Source organism: Gossypium raimondii, chromosome 3, assembly GCF_025698545.1.
Source record: "Gossypium raimondii isolate GPD5lz chromosome 3, ASM2569854v1, whole genome shotgun sequence".
Lineage (NCBI taxonomy): Eukaryota > Viridiplantae > Streptophyta > Magnoliopsida > Malvales > Malvaceae > Gossypium > Gossypium raimondii.
Window position 1 is genome coordinate 6,199,670 of NC_068567.1, and position 19,562 is coordinate 6,219,231.

Here is a 19,562-nt window from a genome sequence, read left to right on the forward strand (position 1 = left end):
TTTATTTCATTTTCATTTTCTTTCAATTTAGTCCCTCTTACCATATTCACCTCCCTTAAGCTTTAACTTTCAAATTTCCACCATAGATTTTAAGTGAAATCAATAGAACAACTCCACAGTAAGCTCATTTTCTTGTAAAGCTAGCTAATATTCATTTTGGAGGAGAAATAAAAGTGAAGGAAATTTAGGGATTTTGAGAAAGGTTAAGGTAAGAATGATAAGGTTTTCTTATAGGACTTCATGTTTATCTCATCAAATGTATGGAAATAGTATGTGATTTTTGTTTTGATATTGAATATTATATATGTGTTGTGTAAATGAAGAGAGAGAAGAGAAGTGAACCTCAAGTTGGTGACAAGAGCAAAGAAATAACAAATGAGTGAAGGAAAAAAGAAGGGTTCATTCCAAGCATTTTGGTGTAAATATATCAAGAATTTTACTTTATATAAAGTAAAACTTAAATGAAAAATTGATAAATTATTTTAAAAATTTTCATGGGATTTATTTATATATGAGAATGATGATTTGAATTATGGAAATCATTTGAAAGATGAATTGTATTTTTATAATGAATTGAAAAGTGTATGTGTAGTGAATTTAGAGAGAAGGACTAAATTGAAAATAGTGTAAAAGTTAGAAAGGTGATATAAATATTGATATGAAGTTTATAAGTGAAATTTTAAATGGTGATGAAATAGATGCCAAGTGAAATTTAATGATTGTTGATTCCATTTAGATAAGGATTAAGTCGTAAAAATAGTAAAGTTTGAATTGTTTTTATCGTTGACAAAATGTAATAGAATGGTATAATTCAAATGCCCATTTAGAAAAAAATAAGAACTAGTAGGATACAAGTGGCATGCCATTAGGAAAATTACTATGCTCGCAAGTGATAGTGGCACTACGGTGCAAGTGAAAGCGGCACTACATAAGTGTTAGTGGCACTTTGGGGCAAAAGTGACATCCACACGATAGTGACACTTCGATGCAAATTATCGACATTTTCACATATCCTATATGTTCTATTAAGTCTACAATTGGACAATAGATTTACAAGGTAAGTGAATTCAAAAAAGAAGTTGGTAAGTAGCTTATAACTTGTTAAATTGTCACCTTATTATGGTTAGTATAGAAACAAATTCATGTATGATGGTTTGATTAATAAGAATTATATATATAAATATAAAAGTAATGTTTGTTCTGAATTGCAAAGTTTAATTCTTGATATTGTTACTAAGCTCTCGTGAGCTTAACATGTTTCCTTTCAAACATGTAGGTGAAGATTTGTTTTGGAGCTCTAGAGAGAAGGTTGAACTCCTACTCATCTCATCACAAATCAAGGCTTGGAAGAGAGTATGGATCTAAATTTTTGAAAATAGTTCATGATATGTAGATAGGGTCATGGTATCAATGTTGTGGATGAGACATTTGATAGTATTTGACTCTCCATGCAAATTTTGTAAATTTGGAGTTGTTTAATTAAGTTTTTAAGTGGAATTATATGATGTTTTGATGAGGAATCACATTTGAAAATGTTTTAGTAGTGATATGGAATGGTTTTATGATTGTTTAAACTTGGTTTTAGATGATTCAAACATGTTCCAAGTAATTTGTCTCTAATGTCGCGACACTAGACATGAAGTAAAGTAATCTGTCTCCAATGTCGCGACATCCGAAGCTAATGTCATGACATCCAAATTTCTGTCTCCAATGTTGCGACATTCGAAGCCAATGTTGCAACATTGACCCTGTTTACCTATTTTGATTCGAATAAGCCCCAATTGGCGTCTGATTGTAACCAAGCATTAGAGGAAGCATAGAAATGACTTGAATAACTCCAAAGGAGTTCAATTATGTTAAAACAAAGCTTTAAAATTTAAGAACAAATTGGAGTAATAGTAGTTGCTTTTAGGGGTGAACGTTCGATCGAATTGAATGCAAAAATTTTGAGTTAATCGAGTTGACGAATCTTATTTGATCATCCTAATTCGATTTGAAATTTTCTCAAATTGATTCGAGTGAGATGGAATTCGAATCGAATCTAATATATTTGTGTGAGTTAAATTAAAAATGACTTTGGGTCCTTGTAGTCACTGCCACCCATTGAAATCAAATTTACCTACCGTAATCAAATTTGTTATTAACTTTCATCCTCTCATAATTTAGTTATTAATATTTTATATAAATGTTAGCTTATTTGCTTGCTTAGTTGCTTCAATTATCTTCTGATTCTTGTCACCAAGTATTTTGAAATTAAAAAAAAAATATTAAATGTAAAAAAATGATTTTTAATAAAAGTTATTTTAAAGATAAAATTTGAAATTGATACCAATAGAAAATTTTAACATAAATATTTTATGGCATCATCAATAATTTAATTTTAACAAAAATCGATAAAGATTTAGCATGATTAAACAATTCAATAATATAAATAATACAAAATTTGAAATTTAATTCAATAATATAAATAGTAGACATAATTTCAAAAAAAAGTTTTTGGGGTTGGGGGGGAAGTAAAAGTTTTTGGAAGAAAATAGAAGGAAAAACGTTTTGGGGGTTTGGGAGGAAGTAAAATTTTTTAGGGGGAAGTAAAAGTTTTGGGGGAAAATAAAAAAGAAAAATATTTTGGGGTTTGGGGGAAGTAAAATTTTTGGGGAAAGTAAAAGGGTTTTTTTTTTAGGTTGGGGGAAGGGAAATAAAAGGTTTTGGTATTTGGTTTATTCAAATTATTCGAATTATTTGAATTAAAAAAACTAACTTGATTCGAACTCAAAATTCGAAAAAAAATTGATTTGAACCGATTAACTCAACTAATTCGATTCGAATAATTTGGAATTCTAATTTTTTTAGTCAAACCGAATTTTGCTTACTCCTAATTGCTTTGACAACGAATATGACATCCATATACCTTGACCCGACGATTAGGTCGATTATGAGGTGCTATAGTTGCAATTTCGTAATTGCGATGTCACTCACTAAATATCCCAAAACACTTCAAAATACTCAATAATATCCTTAATTACAATCAAATCATATGTCATGGTTTCAAAGCATTTAAAAACATTACTAAATCATATATAAACATAGTTCCAAGTCATAAACATGTTCAAACCAATTTATAATTTAAATACTTGTTTTAACCTTTCAAAGAGGTTACAAACAACACTTAATTTTACAAATTCAAACACTTATAAATAGTTATGGCAGTCTAAGTCTCTATGTACATGCCAATAACCTGCACAAATAACATTTAACTATTAAAGAACAACATTAAAAACTTGATAGGTGATGCGATGCTCTCGAACAAGACTCCAGCCTTCTCGAACAAGGTCCTTTACCCACATGTTCTGAACAACTAATGTGTGAGCTTTAAAAGCTCAGTAAGTAGCAAAGGATAAACCTACTTATCCTATTCCTTGTTAATGTTGAAACCCTTAAGCATGTCATATAAATTCACTTAAGCTTCATTTTAGTGTCACTAATCAATTCATTTAAATTAATGTTGAGACCCAATTTCTGACTTGTTCGAATTGTTTTTATGTAATCAAGAAAATTTCTCATTCATCATGATTCCCATTTATCACTGTTACATCATCATCTTTATTTCTCACTTTACTCCAAAATTTCAATCCTTTATATATCATTTTAGTTCTCATAACAATCACACCTTGTTCTTACACTTTTCACTTTCACAATTGATCAAATATCATTTACAGGTTGCTCAAATTCTTATCTAGGTTCCATCTTAACATATCTGAGATCATATAAGGTCTCAGCTTACACTAATAATGGTACTTGATTCTCACGTCCTTATCACATTCTTAGTAAACCTTAAAAGTCCATAATTTAATCTTTCATTTGAGCTACTTTTACACACACCCCTTATCCAACTCGATCGTCGGGTTAATATACCGGCATGTCACATTTGTTGCCAAGGAAGTTACGATCACACAAAAATCAATTAAACATTTTATTCAAGTTATCAAACTCATATCAAATTTAAAATAAGATTTATGCACTATTCCTGTAACACCCCTAACCCTTATCCATCGCCGGAACAGGATTACGGAGCATTATCGGAGTTTATAGATCAAATAAACAGGCATTTCATATCATATAACATTCATGTCAGAAACAAATCCAAAATACGCATTAAAAAACAAGTCGGGACTAAATCGGGTACTCAAAGAATTTTTCAGAAAACATTAAAAATTTTTAAAGCTACAGGGGTCACATGGCCGTGTGGGCATTTGAAATAGGGACACACGATCGTGTCCCAGCCCGTGTCTGTGCCCGTGTAACTTTCTGACTTGGGCCACACGGCCAAGCCACACCCTAGTGTGCTAGGCCGTGTGAGCATACTGACTTGCGCAATTTAAAAGATATAGGGGACACACGGCTGAGACACACGCCCGTGTCTCTGCACGTGTGAATGAAAATAGGCCATTTTCCAAGCTACATTTTACTTTACATCACTCTACCATATTAAACACACATCAAATATAGTAAGGCCACATATATATACATCAAAATATACCAAACACAAGCCATATAAGTTGCTAATCTCAACAAAACAATTATATGCCAACATTGGCCAAATTAACCTATACATGCCATTATAACCGATATTAATTTATTGAAAGTACCAAAAGAGCTGATGGATAGTGTGAAATAGCTTCGACAAGCTTCCAACCCGAACAAGCTTCCAAATTACTATAAAACACAAAAAATAACACGGAGTAAGCATTTAAGCTTAGTAAGTTCTTATAACAAAGAAATTAACTTACCATTTAATCACATTTAAGGTAAGTATACAAAACATATCCAAACCAATTTGGACAAAAGCCTAAACACATATCCGCAACAACCATGTTAGTCATGTAATTCAACCACTATTCAAATTCCACATACATGTAACATCTATACCATGTATCCATATATCATATATAAATCATTTCCATGTAATTCATGTAAATACTTGTACTAGTTCGTATTGAACTCTTATAAACTCGTAACAGAACTATGCCCGTTGAACCATTTAGAATATCATTAGATACGTGGGTAGTACACATGAGGTGTACTGAACTATAATCCGTCAATTCATATACATGTATGGTCATTCGAGCTATAAATCGATATGCTTTCACAAGCTATGAATCGGTAAGCTCATACGAGCTGAGAATCGGTAAGCTCTCACGAGCTACAAATCGGTAAGCTCATACGAGCTGTGGTGTGTTTGTAATACATGCAGGACCTTAACCAAATCGGTAACCTTAATGACATGTCATTTGTATCCTACGAATTCCTAGGTTCAAATGGGACTCGGTAATTGTCGGATATGCTATCGGTATTTATACATGGAAATTATACAAATCACACACATATAATTCAATTTAAAGCATATAATTTATAATTTAATTACACGAACTTACCTCGACGAGTGTACATAGATACGGAGTCGACTAATCCGATATTTTCTCTTTACCTCGATCTAATTCTATATGAGGTTTGACAAGATCTATACGAATGAATTTAACTCATTTTAATATAATTCTCATTCAATTTAATCCAACATGGAAATTTTGGAAAAAATACCAATTTTCCCTATACTTTTAATTTATTTGTAATTTAGTCCCTAGGCTTGAAAAATGAATTTCATGCAATTTAATCCTTACCCAAGCCTAGCCGATTTTTATACATATTAATAGCAGCCCATATATTTCACAAATTTACAAATTTACAAATTTTACCATAAGTTTTTACCTTTTTCAATTTAGCCACTAATTGATAATTTCACTAAAATCTCTTTACAAAAGTTGTTTATCTAACAACAACTATTCATTTTTTATCATCAAACTTCAAAACCCAAACATGTTCATCAATAGTAAAACTCTAATACTTTAATAGTTTTGCAAATTAATCCCCAAGTTGGCTAGATTAAGATACTACAATCCCGGAAACATAGAAATCATAAAAAACAGGGCAAAAATACATACCTAATTGAGCAAAATAAGCTTGCCCAAATTCAAACTTCCATGGCTAGGTTTTTTTTTTTTGGTGGAAGATGATGATAATAGTTTATTTTATTTTATTCATTATAACTTTAATCACTAATTTCCAAAATTAACCTTAATAATTTATTGAATTTCCAATGATAACTACTCATGCTTAACCACTAATCAACCTTAATCGATATTTACTATATAAGGACCTCCAATTTAAAAATTCTATAGCTATTTAATACCTTTAGCTATTAGAACACAACCTTTGCACTTTATGCAATTTAGTCCTTTTATCAAATTAGGCATGTAAACGGTAAAATTTCTTAACGAATTTTTTATACAATATTTCTATCATACTGTAGACCATAAAATAATATTAAACTAAATTTTTTGACTTCGAATTTGAGGTCCTGAAACCACTGGTCCGATTTCACTGAAAATGGGTTGTTACAATTCTGAGCTTAACACTAGCTTATGAAAGTTTTCTAAGTGGACAAGGGTCAATTCAGGACCAAAGGGTGAATGTTCAAACCATTGGGAACTCTTCGTAACTTTATGGTCTCCCACATCACGACGTAACATAGCTCATCGCGACCTGAAGAGCCTTCTCGTTGCAACATGACTCTCTGACTTGGCTCGTCATGACTTCAACAACCTAACGTCGTGACCTCAATCTTGCAACCTTAAAACTTGCTCATTTTTCTCTGTAACACCTAAAATCACTTCCATATGCAATATATCTTTCAACCAACCAATAACCCATTTCAAATATACCATTTATCAACTTTAATCACTACTCGGTTAAACATAAAATAACTTCAAACATATTCATAAAAGCCAAGTTTACAATCAAGATCATTATCTAATAATTTCATCATTTGGATTCATCCACAAAAATCTCAATATAAGCCTATGTACATGTGAGAGAAGGGATTGTATGAAACTGTGATTCCATATAATCCATATCCTTTTCCAATAGGAGAATGACAAATCAGATTTTTCCTTTTTGATTTTTGGCATTTTCAGTTGGATTTGAATTTTTTTCAAGAGAAAAAAGCTAAAAATCAGGAGGAAAAGTCTGATTTGTCATTCTCCTATTGGAAAGGGATATAGATGACATGAAATCACAGATTCATACAATCCTTTTTCGTACACGCCATGAACTAATGCCCAAGATTCAAAATCATACCCTCCTCCATGATTTGAGATGTGATGTGATGAGATGAGATTATACCTTCATTCTAATACTTCAATTCAAGCCTCTATCACCTACGCGTTGACAAAAATAGTGCGTTAAGCTTATAAAAGCTTAGTAAGTACCCATAAATTTAAATCTTACCATTTCTGTATTAAATATTAGTAACAATATTACTAATATAATTTCATAGACATATAAATTATATTAAGGGATTATTCAATATATTTACCAAATTTATTAATTCTTTAGTTTACTATATATTAACACTTTATGCTTTAACATAGATTGTTATCGAAATTCACTTGCTACATATGATAAGTGATAAAAGTAACATGTTTTAATCCTGATATTAATGCATTTTTGGATAATTATTTATGCAAATTGGTGAATTTTATGCTCCTAATCCTTTAAATTCATGTTTCTATACTTAGTACAACATTTGAGAGCAAAAAGAGTGAAAAAAATGAAAATTAGACAATTGGAGCAGATTTCAGGAGTCACACAGGCTGAGCCTTTTTACACGGACTGGACATACGACCATGTGCTACACCGTGTCGATTTCGCAAGTCACATTCTAGACACGCGAAAAAACGTAATATTTAGGCTTTTTAGGCATTCTAAGACCTATAAATACCAAATAGAAGAAGAGAATAGAGAGCTATCAGAAAGTATAGAAGAAAACAACTCGAAGAATACCATTGAAGCCAGCTCTGAAGTAGATTTCTAGCAAGATTAAAGACCTTTTTTTAAATTTATTTGATGTTCTTTATGAGTTTCTTTATCTCTTAGGGTTATACTGACTTTGAGATGTTTTTATTTACAATTATGAACTAATTCTCTAGATACCTTGGGGAGATGAACCCTATGATGAATTCTATTATTTGATTTCTATTTTACGCGATAAATACTTGAGTCTTGTTCTCAATTATGTGTGTTTATCTCCTGTTTTAATATTTTCTGAATATTAATTCATGTTTAATGTGCTTAAATCAGAGGCGAAAAAGTCCCTGTTTAAGAGTAGATCCAACAAAATTGAGTGGAGTTGCATGCAATCCTAGAAATAAGACGACATAAATCTACTAAATTAGAGTCAAATCTAATAGGGGAATCCATAGATCGATTTAATGTGATAATAGGGGTTTTAATTAGAAAGAAGTTTCAATTAATCAACCTAGAGTCAGTTGTTCTTAGTCTTGAAAGGGATATTAGCAAAATTTAGGGATTTCTACATATCAAGATACCAAGTGAACAAATCGTTTAATTTAGATTCATAATGATGGATGAAGTCTAGGAGGATTCTTTCCTGGGTATTGTTTAGCTTCTTGGTTATTAATCAATTAAATTCCTGATTTATTCTTTGCTGAGTTTTTTAGTTAATTAATTTTATAGATTTTAGTTTAAACCAATCACTCCAATTTGTCGGTTAAATAGTAGGAAAATGGTAATTACTAGTACTTTTAGTCCTCGTGGATACAGTATCTTTACTCACCGTAGCTATACTTTTATCTATAGGTGCACTTACCTTTATCATATTTTTAGTTAGTTTCGTGACTATCAACATATCTTTCTTTAACACTTATTCCATTAATTTCCTATCTTTCTCAAGATTATTTAATCACTTACCAATTATCTTTCTCATGAGTTAATAGCCCATAGTATACTCAATTGAACAAGTAAGATATGCGAAAATAACATTGTAATGATCGAAGTGTAAAATCACTTATTCCATTAATTTCCTAATGGCATGTCATCTATATCAAGCAAGTTCATATCTTGTCTACTTGGGCATTTATATCAGCATTCTCATCGCTGTCACTTAGTAATTAGTAACATATAAAACTTTACATATTTTACAATTTAGTCCTTATTTTCATAAAAATCAATATTCATTAAATTAACACTTTAATATTACGTAAAATTAAATTCACTATCATAAATACTTCACTAAAATTCCCCATAAATATTTTATTACACATCAAATTTTTTCACTTTTATATCTAGTTTTCTTTGTATGAACTTCACTTCACTTACTTTACAATCTTCTCAATTTAGTACCTACTAGCATATATTTTCATTAATTACTATCTTCTCACTTAGTATTCACTTTACTTCTATATTTTATAACACTTGAATATGTTGTTTAAAACCTTAATACACTTAGTCATTTTGTATGTTTTACAATTTGGTCATTTTCAATATGAAATTCAAGTATCACTAGAAATTGATTTAAATATCACTTTGCAATTAATTCACTAACACTTAACACTTCATTTAAGCTCTTTATCATAATGTTTTATTTTACACTTAAACTTTTATAAAATTTTCAATTTAGTCCCTATTACCATGAAATTTATTTTTCACTACATAATCACTTTAAATAAATTCTCTTCCATGTAACACTTCACTTGAATAATTCTTTCTAACATTTTTAGTACTTGTCAATTCTAAGTATCTTGTAATCTAGTTCTTATCATTATGAAATTTAATAATTATTATAATATCCTTCTAACTTTACCTTTCACTCAAATTCACTATCACATAACAATTTAATCAAATAATTCATTATAATATCTTATTTCATATATGAAATTTTTATGCACTTCTGTAACAACCCAGTATAGCAGTGTCGAAAATTATGGTTTTGGGGCCTCATTTTAGTGAACTGATTATTTATAGACTCGTGTTATAAATGAATAGAATTAAGGATAAGTAATTTAGTTAATTAGAATATTTAATCTAGTCCAAGGACTAAATTGTAAAGTCCTATTGCTTTAGATTTTAATTAGATAATAACTAAAGGGACTTAAGTTGTAATTAATCCAAATGCTTAAAATAACAATTAGATTATGTTGAAATAAAGCTTAGTGGATGGTAAGTGGGTTGTGAATGATTATTATTATTTACAAGAAAAAGAAAAGAAAAAAAAGTAATAAATGGGTTTAGTGAAAGGAGAGAGAAGATGGTTTTCTCCAACCTTCCATGCTCAAAGAAAGAAAATAAACATAGAAAAATTTGCTTTAGGGATTTCAAGCTTTGGAAACAAAATTGGTTAGTGCAATTTAGTCCTTTCATTGTAAATTTTATATTTTTGAGATCGGGGAAACTTAACCTAGCTGATCCGTATATTAATTTGTAAAACCGTTAAGGTTTTAGGAAGTTATCACTAATGATTTCTCTACGTTGTTTTTATGTTAGATTGATAGATTTTGAGTGTAGACATAAAAGAGGACTAGATTGTGAAGTTAGATTTTACACCTGAGAAATTAAAGTAAATAATAGGTAGAGCTATTATGAGATTTTGACAAAATTAGATAATAGAGGGTTTGTAATAGATGAAAGTGAAGTCAAATTGTAAATCGAAGCTTATAATTGAAAGTTATGCTTGTTTGGGTTTTAAGGACTAAATTGAATAAAATAAAAAATACATGAAATGACAATTAATTGTGAATTGGGTTGACTACTGATGGTGCTATATGTTTATGTTAATCCATAGCTATCATCGACCTGAAGTCCTCAAGAGCGGAGGGAAAAGCTAAAGCCATCGACGAATAGCTTGAAAATTTTAGTTTGTATTTCTATAACTCAACTCATTAAATATTTTTACATATTTTCATTTGTTGACATATTAAAATATCAAAGAAAGATACATATGATTATTTGACTCAAAATACTATATTGAGATTGATTATAGTGAAAACGGATTAAATTAAATAAAAATTAGAAATAGTTTGAATTGGTGAAACTACAAAAATTGGCTTGGAACTAAGAAGAATCATGCTATGTTTGGTATGAAAAGATAGTTGATTGAAGGATTGATGATAGTTGATTGAAGGATTGATGTTGTTGAGATCAATAGATGGGGAATTGAACTTACAATAAAATCAGAGTATAGATTATTGTAACGGTTATTGGGTAAAGTTGTGAATAAATAGTATGTTACACAATAGAATGAAAAGAAATCACTTTGATTATAAGCCGATGAGCACTAGAAGCGAATTTCTTATGTCGATCGTTTCGATATGAAATTACTTCGACTATAGGTTGATGAGCGATAGACGCATCAACCATCAGATGTTTTGATGAGTGCCTAGCACAATTATTGCTTTGGATGAATCGATGAGCGTTGGGTGCAATTTGTTTGGTTCTAGACGTACCGATAAGGAATTGGGTGTCGAATTACGGTATTAGTAAGATTCGTGAATTAGTTCGAGTTTGAGTTATGTATTAACAAATATAAATGTTGAATAGGAAAAATGGTTTAATTCAAATTGGTAATGCAATGCGATATGACGAAATGTGACAAAACGAATAAGGTTGCATACATCGTTGGCATAAAGTGTTAATAAGTTTGTTTAAAGAGATTGGTTAGTTGAAATATCACATTTCGTTTATTTGGGATACATGTGTATATTAATGTGTTAGATAAACTTTGATATGAATATACTTGAATTGGTTTAAGGAGGAAACAAATAAACAGAGCCCAATCATCTAAATTTCATGCTATATTGAGTGAGTTATAGTAATACCATTGGAATTATTACTCACTGAATGATCTTGTTTTCATATGTAGGTTAGGTGTATTTTGAGATCTTGTACTCAGAGTCGTCAACATCCAACTGACAAATCCCGGACTCAACAAAGTTCATATATTTTATTTTGTTTCAAGTTGGCATGTAATTAGTTTTTTTTAGTAGAGTCATTTGGCTATAGTTATGTATATGTGACATGAAAGATTTAGCTTTTGGTTGTAATAATCATAATGTTATTAGTCAATTAAATGGTTTTAGTGTGATATGCTTAGTTTGTGGTATGTTTCGGAATATCGAAGTGCTGAAAATTGATTTGGGAGATGATTATAATATGGATATATTGTGAAATTTAAATTTTTTTGTACGTAAAATAAGCAGAAATATTGCTGAAATTTTTAATAAAATAATTTTACCACTACGCTTCCATTTCGATAAAGTGAGATAGAAAGCAGGTTGTTTCGACAATGAAATGTGGCATTTTATATTCAGATTCGCCAACTAGGTCGAGTATAAGGTTTCACAGCTTCACTTCTCTTGTTTCGATTATAAATTTCATAAAATTTACAATTTAGTCCTTAGCATCATAAAAATTCATTATTTACTATAATTTCACTTTAACATCACTTTATGTTTAAGTCACTATTATTTCACACTTCAAATAAGCTTTCTATCATAATATTTTATTTCACATATTAAAATTATTTTACACTTTATTTTACTAATTTACCACATATTTCATAAAGTTTAACATTTTAGTCTTTAGGTAACAAGAAATTCAAGGGTACTTACCTCTCTTCAACCTTTAGTCACTTGTTTTTCTCCTTTCTTTTCCACTTGAATCACTTCCTCTATCTCTCTCTTCATTATCATGTCAAGAATATAAAACTTTCATGAAAATTCTTTACTTTAAATTTAAAAACATGATGAAACCTTGAAATTCATACCTTGTTCTCTTGATTTCAGGCCTTAGCTTGATCTTCTCTCTCTTCCAATTTTATCATTCTAGAATCCAATTTGATATTTATGTTCACCATAGTCTTCTTATCAAATTTCCCTCTTGATGGCTATGAAAATTATTTTGATTTATAGGTGAAAATGATGAATTTTGATGGAAAAGGACCAAATTGCAAAGAAAGAAAAGCTTTATTTCTTTCATCCATGTTTAGGGGTGTTCAAATGGTCCGAATTACTATTAATCGAATTACCCAAAATATAGAAATCATTAACCGTTAACCAAACTGAATTACTTTGATCTCTCATGCATACTTCAAGGTCTATAAGACATTCAAAGCTTGCTAAAGTTGTTAGCATGGTCACTTTCATGTTCTCTCATTACTAATTCCAAAATCCTTTCTAGGAACAAGGTTGAATACCCGGAGGCATTAGGTCCAATGAATGTCTTTAGAACAACCCTTAGATCTCTATTTGGTTTGGACTAGAGTGACATCTTTTGAACCTTCCCTATAGGTCCTATTGACTCTGCAACGCTAGTGGAGCCTAGAGGTAATTGTTAGCGATCAGACTTCATCTTCTTTTAGACATTCATGATCCAAACTCAAATCAACCATGTAGCATTTGACTAAGAAGAAACATCAATATCTTCCCAATCATAAGCTTTAAAAGCTTCAAGGATCACCTCATCCATATTAAACAAATTCTACACATATTCGAGTTTTCAAAAGACTATTCCATAGACTAGGATCATAGCATCAATCCACTATTTTTCACATCTCTTACACCTTTCTCTTTACCCTTTTTTATCCTCACATTTCCATGACAACATAGAAGCTTTCTTAGCAAGGTCTCATAGTATTACTAATTCTTTCTACGTACTCGAACTCGTTGCCTATATAAATCCATACAAGTTCTATTCAAGATACTAATGAGTGCATCTTGTAGTTATCAAAAACACATTTATCAATACTAGCCTCTAGCAGTGGTTTCACATTGTCATCATAATATGGCCATGAAAGATTCAAGCTTTAATCAAGACACTATTTCATGTCATTCTAGACTGTACTATTCCATAATACGCATATGATCAAGTCACCTAAGACTTGATACCAAATTGATAACAATTTGGTCACAAACTATCAAAAAATCATTTCGAGATCGCACCACCTTTGACTCCAAATTGACATGTACACTTAGACTTAACTCACATGCTCGGTTTAGTCCTAGAACCGACTAAATCTTAGCTCTGGTACCACTAAATGTAATACCCCTCACCAGTCTCAGCGATCAGTACGAACGGGAGATGCCATCGAAGCATGAACGTGTAAGGAATATTGATTTTATTTTAGGATTTAAGGTTTCAAACATTTTTGTGAAATAATTAAAATATGTTTTACACATTTGTTTGTTAAATCACTCCAAAATGGATAGAAAATTTAATGATTGTTAATTTAGCTGACGTGATATACACATGGATCGCCACGTCAGTATCATGTCGTAATTAATTATTTTTTAAAATTTTAAAAAATCAAAATTTATAAAAATATATTTTAAAATTATTAAAAAATATAAATATATTTTAAAAAATTAATTAAGGCTAACATGTCCACGTGGATGCCACATCAACAAAGTTAATAAACGTTAATTTTTTAATCTATTTTGGGGTGATTTGGCAAACAATGCAAGTTTAAGGATTAAAAAATAAAAATTAAATAGAAAGCTAAAATAAATTATTTTTTTGTAAAATTGAAGAGGACCAAATAAATCACTATGTCTATATTTTTAATAAGATTTTCATTGACTTATGTATATAAATGTAATTGAGCATATTTTAATAATGAATATTAAAATGAAGAGTTGGAGCAAATATAGCATCCAAAAGGCAACCAGTTGTTGTATTAGTCATAAATATCAATCGAAGTCTCAACCACAAATTTTTCTATAAATTTGGAAGAATATAATTATGGTAGGAAATGACCCTTACTTTCCAACAACTTTAATTATGTTATAACCTTCTCTCTCTCTCTTTAATTTGTTGACACAGCAAAAAACAAGATAGAATATATTTGACACACCGGCCACCTATTATTGCATCAACACTTCACTAATCATATGATCACAACTACAAGATTCCAACCTTCTTGGGTTCTTTTTCCTTTTAAATTATTCTCAACTTATACCTAAAGGTAAAGTTAAAAGAAAATCATGTCAATTTTGCTAGTCAATATCATGGACTACAATCGTCTTGCAAGCTCGTACCGTGGTGGATCACTCCATTAATATGGACAAAATTCCTACCGCTCGTAGATCATATATATCCATTACCAACAAGAACATAAGACTAATAGGTTAGCTGGATTTCAAAGAGTATGAAATTAATAAGGGGATGATATATGAACATCTCGGGAATGACCGGTGACACTCCTTTTAAGACCACAAAACTCAGAATATGACAACTAGATCTCTTTTCTCCTCTTGGTACTCTCACTCATCTCTCTTCTTCAACTTGAATCCTAATTTTTCGAGAAAAACCCATATTCTAACCACCTTTCGATTACCTACGACTCTCCACCCACCAAACAAATTATCACGAATCATTATAATCTCAACCTTGTATTTGCACAACATAGGACGCATACATGCATGCACTCATTTCCCAACTGCATGGCCACTATGTTTTTATCCAGATCACTAACAGAGCTTAGCTTATTTGATTTCTAATTAATCAATTAATTTTTTTTTCTAAAAGAAATTATATGTTGTGTTGGATATTTGCTGTTATATTGAAAAGAAAATATGTGTCGTGTAGTTTTCCGGTAGGATTCACGGAATATTCAACCAAATATTCTTATTGTACGGAAATGAAATGATTGGTGGATATTTTCGAGGTTCATTTATTTATATATATACACATTTGTAAATAACATACCTTTTTTGGTCTGTCTCCCACTTGTCTCTCTTTTTCTAATATTCTAATATTATACATATAAACAAAAAATGGAAACCCTAAGAGCTTAAAACTTGAGATGCAATGACTTAGAAAGTCAATGTGACGGCAAATATGAGAAAACCTAAATGACCCCATTTCATTCAATGACATCAATTACCTCACCTTTGTCCTTGATTTTGTATCTTGGTTTCTGAACAGACATTGAGCAAAATGATGATTCAGTTCTATATATGTATATATATAATGTCTGCTAAAAATGGTGCCCCTTAAAGTAACCTTAAACCCTAATTACATGGAGTAATTCGGATACTTTCTATAAAAGTTCAGCTTATGTAGTGAAAATAATTCCGTTCTAGCATATATAGCTCGAGACATTTCCCCTTATAAGTGGGGAGGTTCACTAAATTGATGAATAATATGCAATGTATGTTCGAATTCAAGTGAAAGTATGGGATAGGATATAAATACCTTTTTTTTTTTTTAATTTTTGAAAAATTATATTTCATACCTTGTCATCACCGACACTGTTGTCTGTAAATGCAAATCATAGAAAAAAGAAGATCAATCTAAATATTCCCAAAGCTAAGATTGATTTGTTTAGCAGTGTGAAAACATGAAATAAAAGCCATTTGAAAATAGACGAAATCAAACCCAGATCTATTCTACTGAATCATAGGTGAAGTGATAAAAAATTTGTGTCGGATTCGAGACAAACCCTACCTTTAGAAACAACCCAAATCCAATCTTCTGATGTTATAAATCATGGTCATACACCAATTTAAAAAAACCCCAAAATTAGAATCATTACGGCTTCCAATCATGCTGAAACATCAATGGAGATTGTTGTTGTTGTTTTTGAGCTTCATCATCATCATCATCCTTGCTGTTGCTAATACTAACCTTCACTTGATTCGCTGCTTTGTCCCCTTCAAATTCCCTAAACTTGTACAAGTACCGTTTTAACGGCACCGCATAGTTGTCGAAACCTAGCGTCGCCAAAGCCCAACAAATATCGTCTCCATTAACGGTCTTTCGCCTCTCTTTCCTGCATTTCTCCGATGCTTCGCCGGTGACGAAGCTGATGAATTCCGATACACATTCTTGCATGGTTTCTTTAGCTTCTTTGGAGATTTTGGCGTTTGGGGGAAGGATTTGTTTCATTATTCGACCAACGTTGGCTATGGGGAGTAAATGGTCCTGCTCTTTAAAGCCGTAGCCATCGCCACCACCATCATTTGATGTTCCAATGTTTTCGGCCATTTTTGGATAATACCCACCCTTCGCAAAGAACCTAACTGTTGATCAAAAGGTCAAAAGGTTAGTTCTGCAAATTACTTACATACATACATTTGTACATGTGTGTATATATATATAAATATGAAGAGATTTATGTCTTTTGGATATTGGATGTGAGATGTGATGAAGCATTTATGTCTTTTGGATATTGGATGTGAGATGTGATGAAGCTGATCATCAAGTGGGCATCAATGATGGGACACTGGGACCAAGTCTCAAACTATTGGATGTCTATTTGATTTCCGTCACATTTTATAGGAAGTCCTTGTTTTATGTCTTTTTAGTGGATTTAGTCCCTTTATTATAATTTGATTATTTCTAAGTCCTTTTATTTTTCAAAATGTGTTTTTTCATTAAACTCATCAAGTATTTCAAAGTGATTTATTTTTTTAAAACATGTTATAACTTGGTGTAAAAAAAAACAATAATATATATTTTAGATTTATAGCACACCCACAATTTAAGTGAAAGAAATGTAACAAATATAACAAATATATTTATAAAAATTCACATAATGGTAAAATTAATTATTTATCATGTATAATGTTCAGAATTTGTATCTCATTGAGATCAATTTTTCATTGGCTTATTATATAAGAAAGACAAAACACACTCATAAAAATACAATTGAATTTGTATATAAAAATATTTTAGTAATTTCATAACGATCGGTTGGTGCTTGGTTGACTCATGACATCAACTCAATAAATCATATTGATAAGTGTATATATATATATACTAGGTAATGGCACGTCCATTGTGTGGGTAAAAAATTATATTACAAATTTTTTACATAAAATACAAATGAAGCTTTAATTGGAATTATAAAGCTAAAATATTAAAATTTATGGGGTATTGGATCCAAATCCCATTATGTATATATTAAAAGACAAAAAAAAAATCCTCAAAGCATACTTATTATTTTGTAAAATGATTGAATATTTAGTAATTTCATAAGCGAGTTGAAACAAAATTGAGAGGCGTCACCAATTTAATTACCCATTTAATATATAATATAGACATTTTAAACTAACTAAATTAAGAGAAGGATTGTATGAAACATTGATATTATTCCTTTTTAATAGCTTAATGCCACATCAACAATTTCATCTTGAATTTCAGGATTTTCATTTTCATTTGATTTTTTTTAAACTATTGAAAAAAAAAGGATACAAATGACGTGTTGTCATTGTTTCATATAATATTTCCCCCTAAATTCAACCCTTATCAATTCAATGGTGAATTTTGTATAAAGGATAAAGGAATACTTGGTCTCTAAATTTGACAAAATTTTACACTTTGGTCCTTTTAACTTTTTTTGGTCTACATTACTTTCCAAACTCGGTCCTTGAAGAAATCGTTGGTGGTATTGAAAAAAGTTGTTTAATTTGGGAATTAATATAAACAAAAAAAAAATTGTGAAATTCAGGGGTAAATGTTGCTTTGATGTCAATGTGTTGTAATGTAAGTTGACTAGGTCCACCAGTGGTGACAGCGAGGCCTGATCGTATATACTTTCCAAGTAATTTAGATTCATCGGCATGCAACATAAATTATATATCATTATTGGATGCAGATGGAGACAGGTAAATGACTCATTTTTTTTTTTAAATTTCTTTTCTTTTTATCAACTTTAATTAGCTTTAATGTTGAACCAATGGGCTTAGAGTAAGCATACAGCATACTAATAATAAAGTTTAAGAGGTGGAGAATTGGAGATTATACTAATCAAAACATAAGGTTTTGAGAGTGGATTCGATCAAACCTTTTATTTGAAAAATAAATTAAAAATTAAAAATACGAAGTGAGTTAACAGTGGGGTTTTTTATTCAATCAATGGATTTAAATCAAATTTTGAAGACGAAATTACTGTGATAAATAATTTTAAATTCTTGAAAATAATAATAAAAATAAATTTTAAGATATTGCTCAAAGATTACATCATTCAGTACGACAGCATTAACATGTAGTGTTTCTTTTGTTCCTTAATTTAATGAAGTTGTCTGAAGTTGAAGAGATCTTTCTTCCATTATCCTATTATTATAATATATAGCATAACTATTTGATATATATTAATTATTGAGTTTTCAGATTCAATTACTGAGATTAACAACATGTTATTTGTCTCCTTTATTTAGTTTGATTTTTAAAATATCAATTAAAAACACATGGCTGATTTTTAAGTGAAATTAAAAAAAAATTATACCCATATATGAAATAATTCTCATTTAATGTAAAATATTTATGTGCTGTCCGTACAATTCTAATTTTTATACGGTGTGGGAGAATGAATTATCCTACACTGTTTCATTTGTTTAAGGTGATATACTTGTGCGTTCATATGGGGCGAGAATTTAGAGGTGATTATGTCCGGCCGGGTTCGGGCTGGATCCAGATAAAATTTTAGGCTCATTTTTTAGGCACGGACCCGATTCGAAATATGAGCTTAAAAATTTGTTTAAGCCCGAGCCCGGCTCATATTAAATTTTACAACACCAAAATAGCATATTTTAAAAAGAAAATAGCATATTACAACATCAAAAAAGTTTTACCCGAGACAAGCGGGCCTCATTTTTTTGCCCAAACCCATATTTCGGGCCTATATTTTTACCCGAACCATCCCATTTTTCGGG

The 19,562-nt window shown here is 30.4% G+C and overlaps 1 protein-coding gene across 1 annotated transcript; it reads right to left on the reverse strand.

Moving 5' to 3' along the window:
• Window positions 1–16,194: 16,194 nt before the first annotated feature.
• LOC105796827 (nuclear transcription factor Y subunit B-5) lies at window positions 16,195–17,026 on the reverse strand. The gene has a single exon (XM_012626654.2). The coding sequence runs from the start codon at window positions 16,891–16,893 to the stop codon at window positions 16,438–16,440; it is 456 nt and encodes a 151-aa protein (XP_012482108.1). The 5' UTR covers window positions 16,894–17,026; the 3' UTR covers window positions 16,195–16,437.
• Between the last annotated feature and the right edge of the window lie 2,536 nt (window positions 17,027–19,562).

Excerpts from the sequence above, each read along its gene's own strand:
- LOC105796827 (XM_012626654.2), bottom strand. The coding sequence starts at position 16,893 with ATGGCCGAAAACATTGGAACATCAAATGATGGTGGTGGCGATGGCTAC.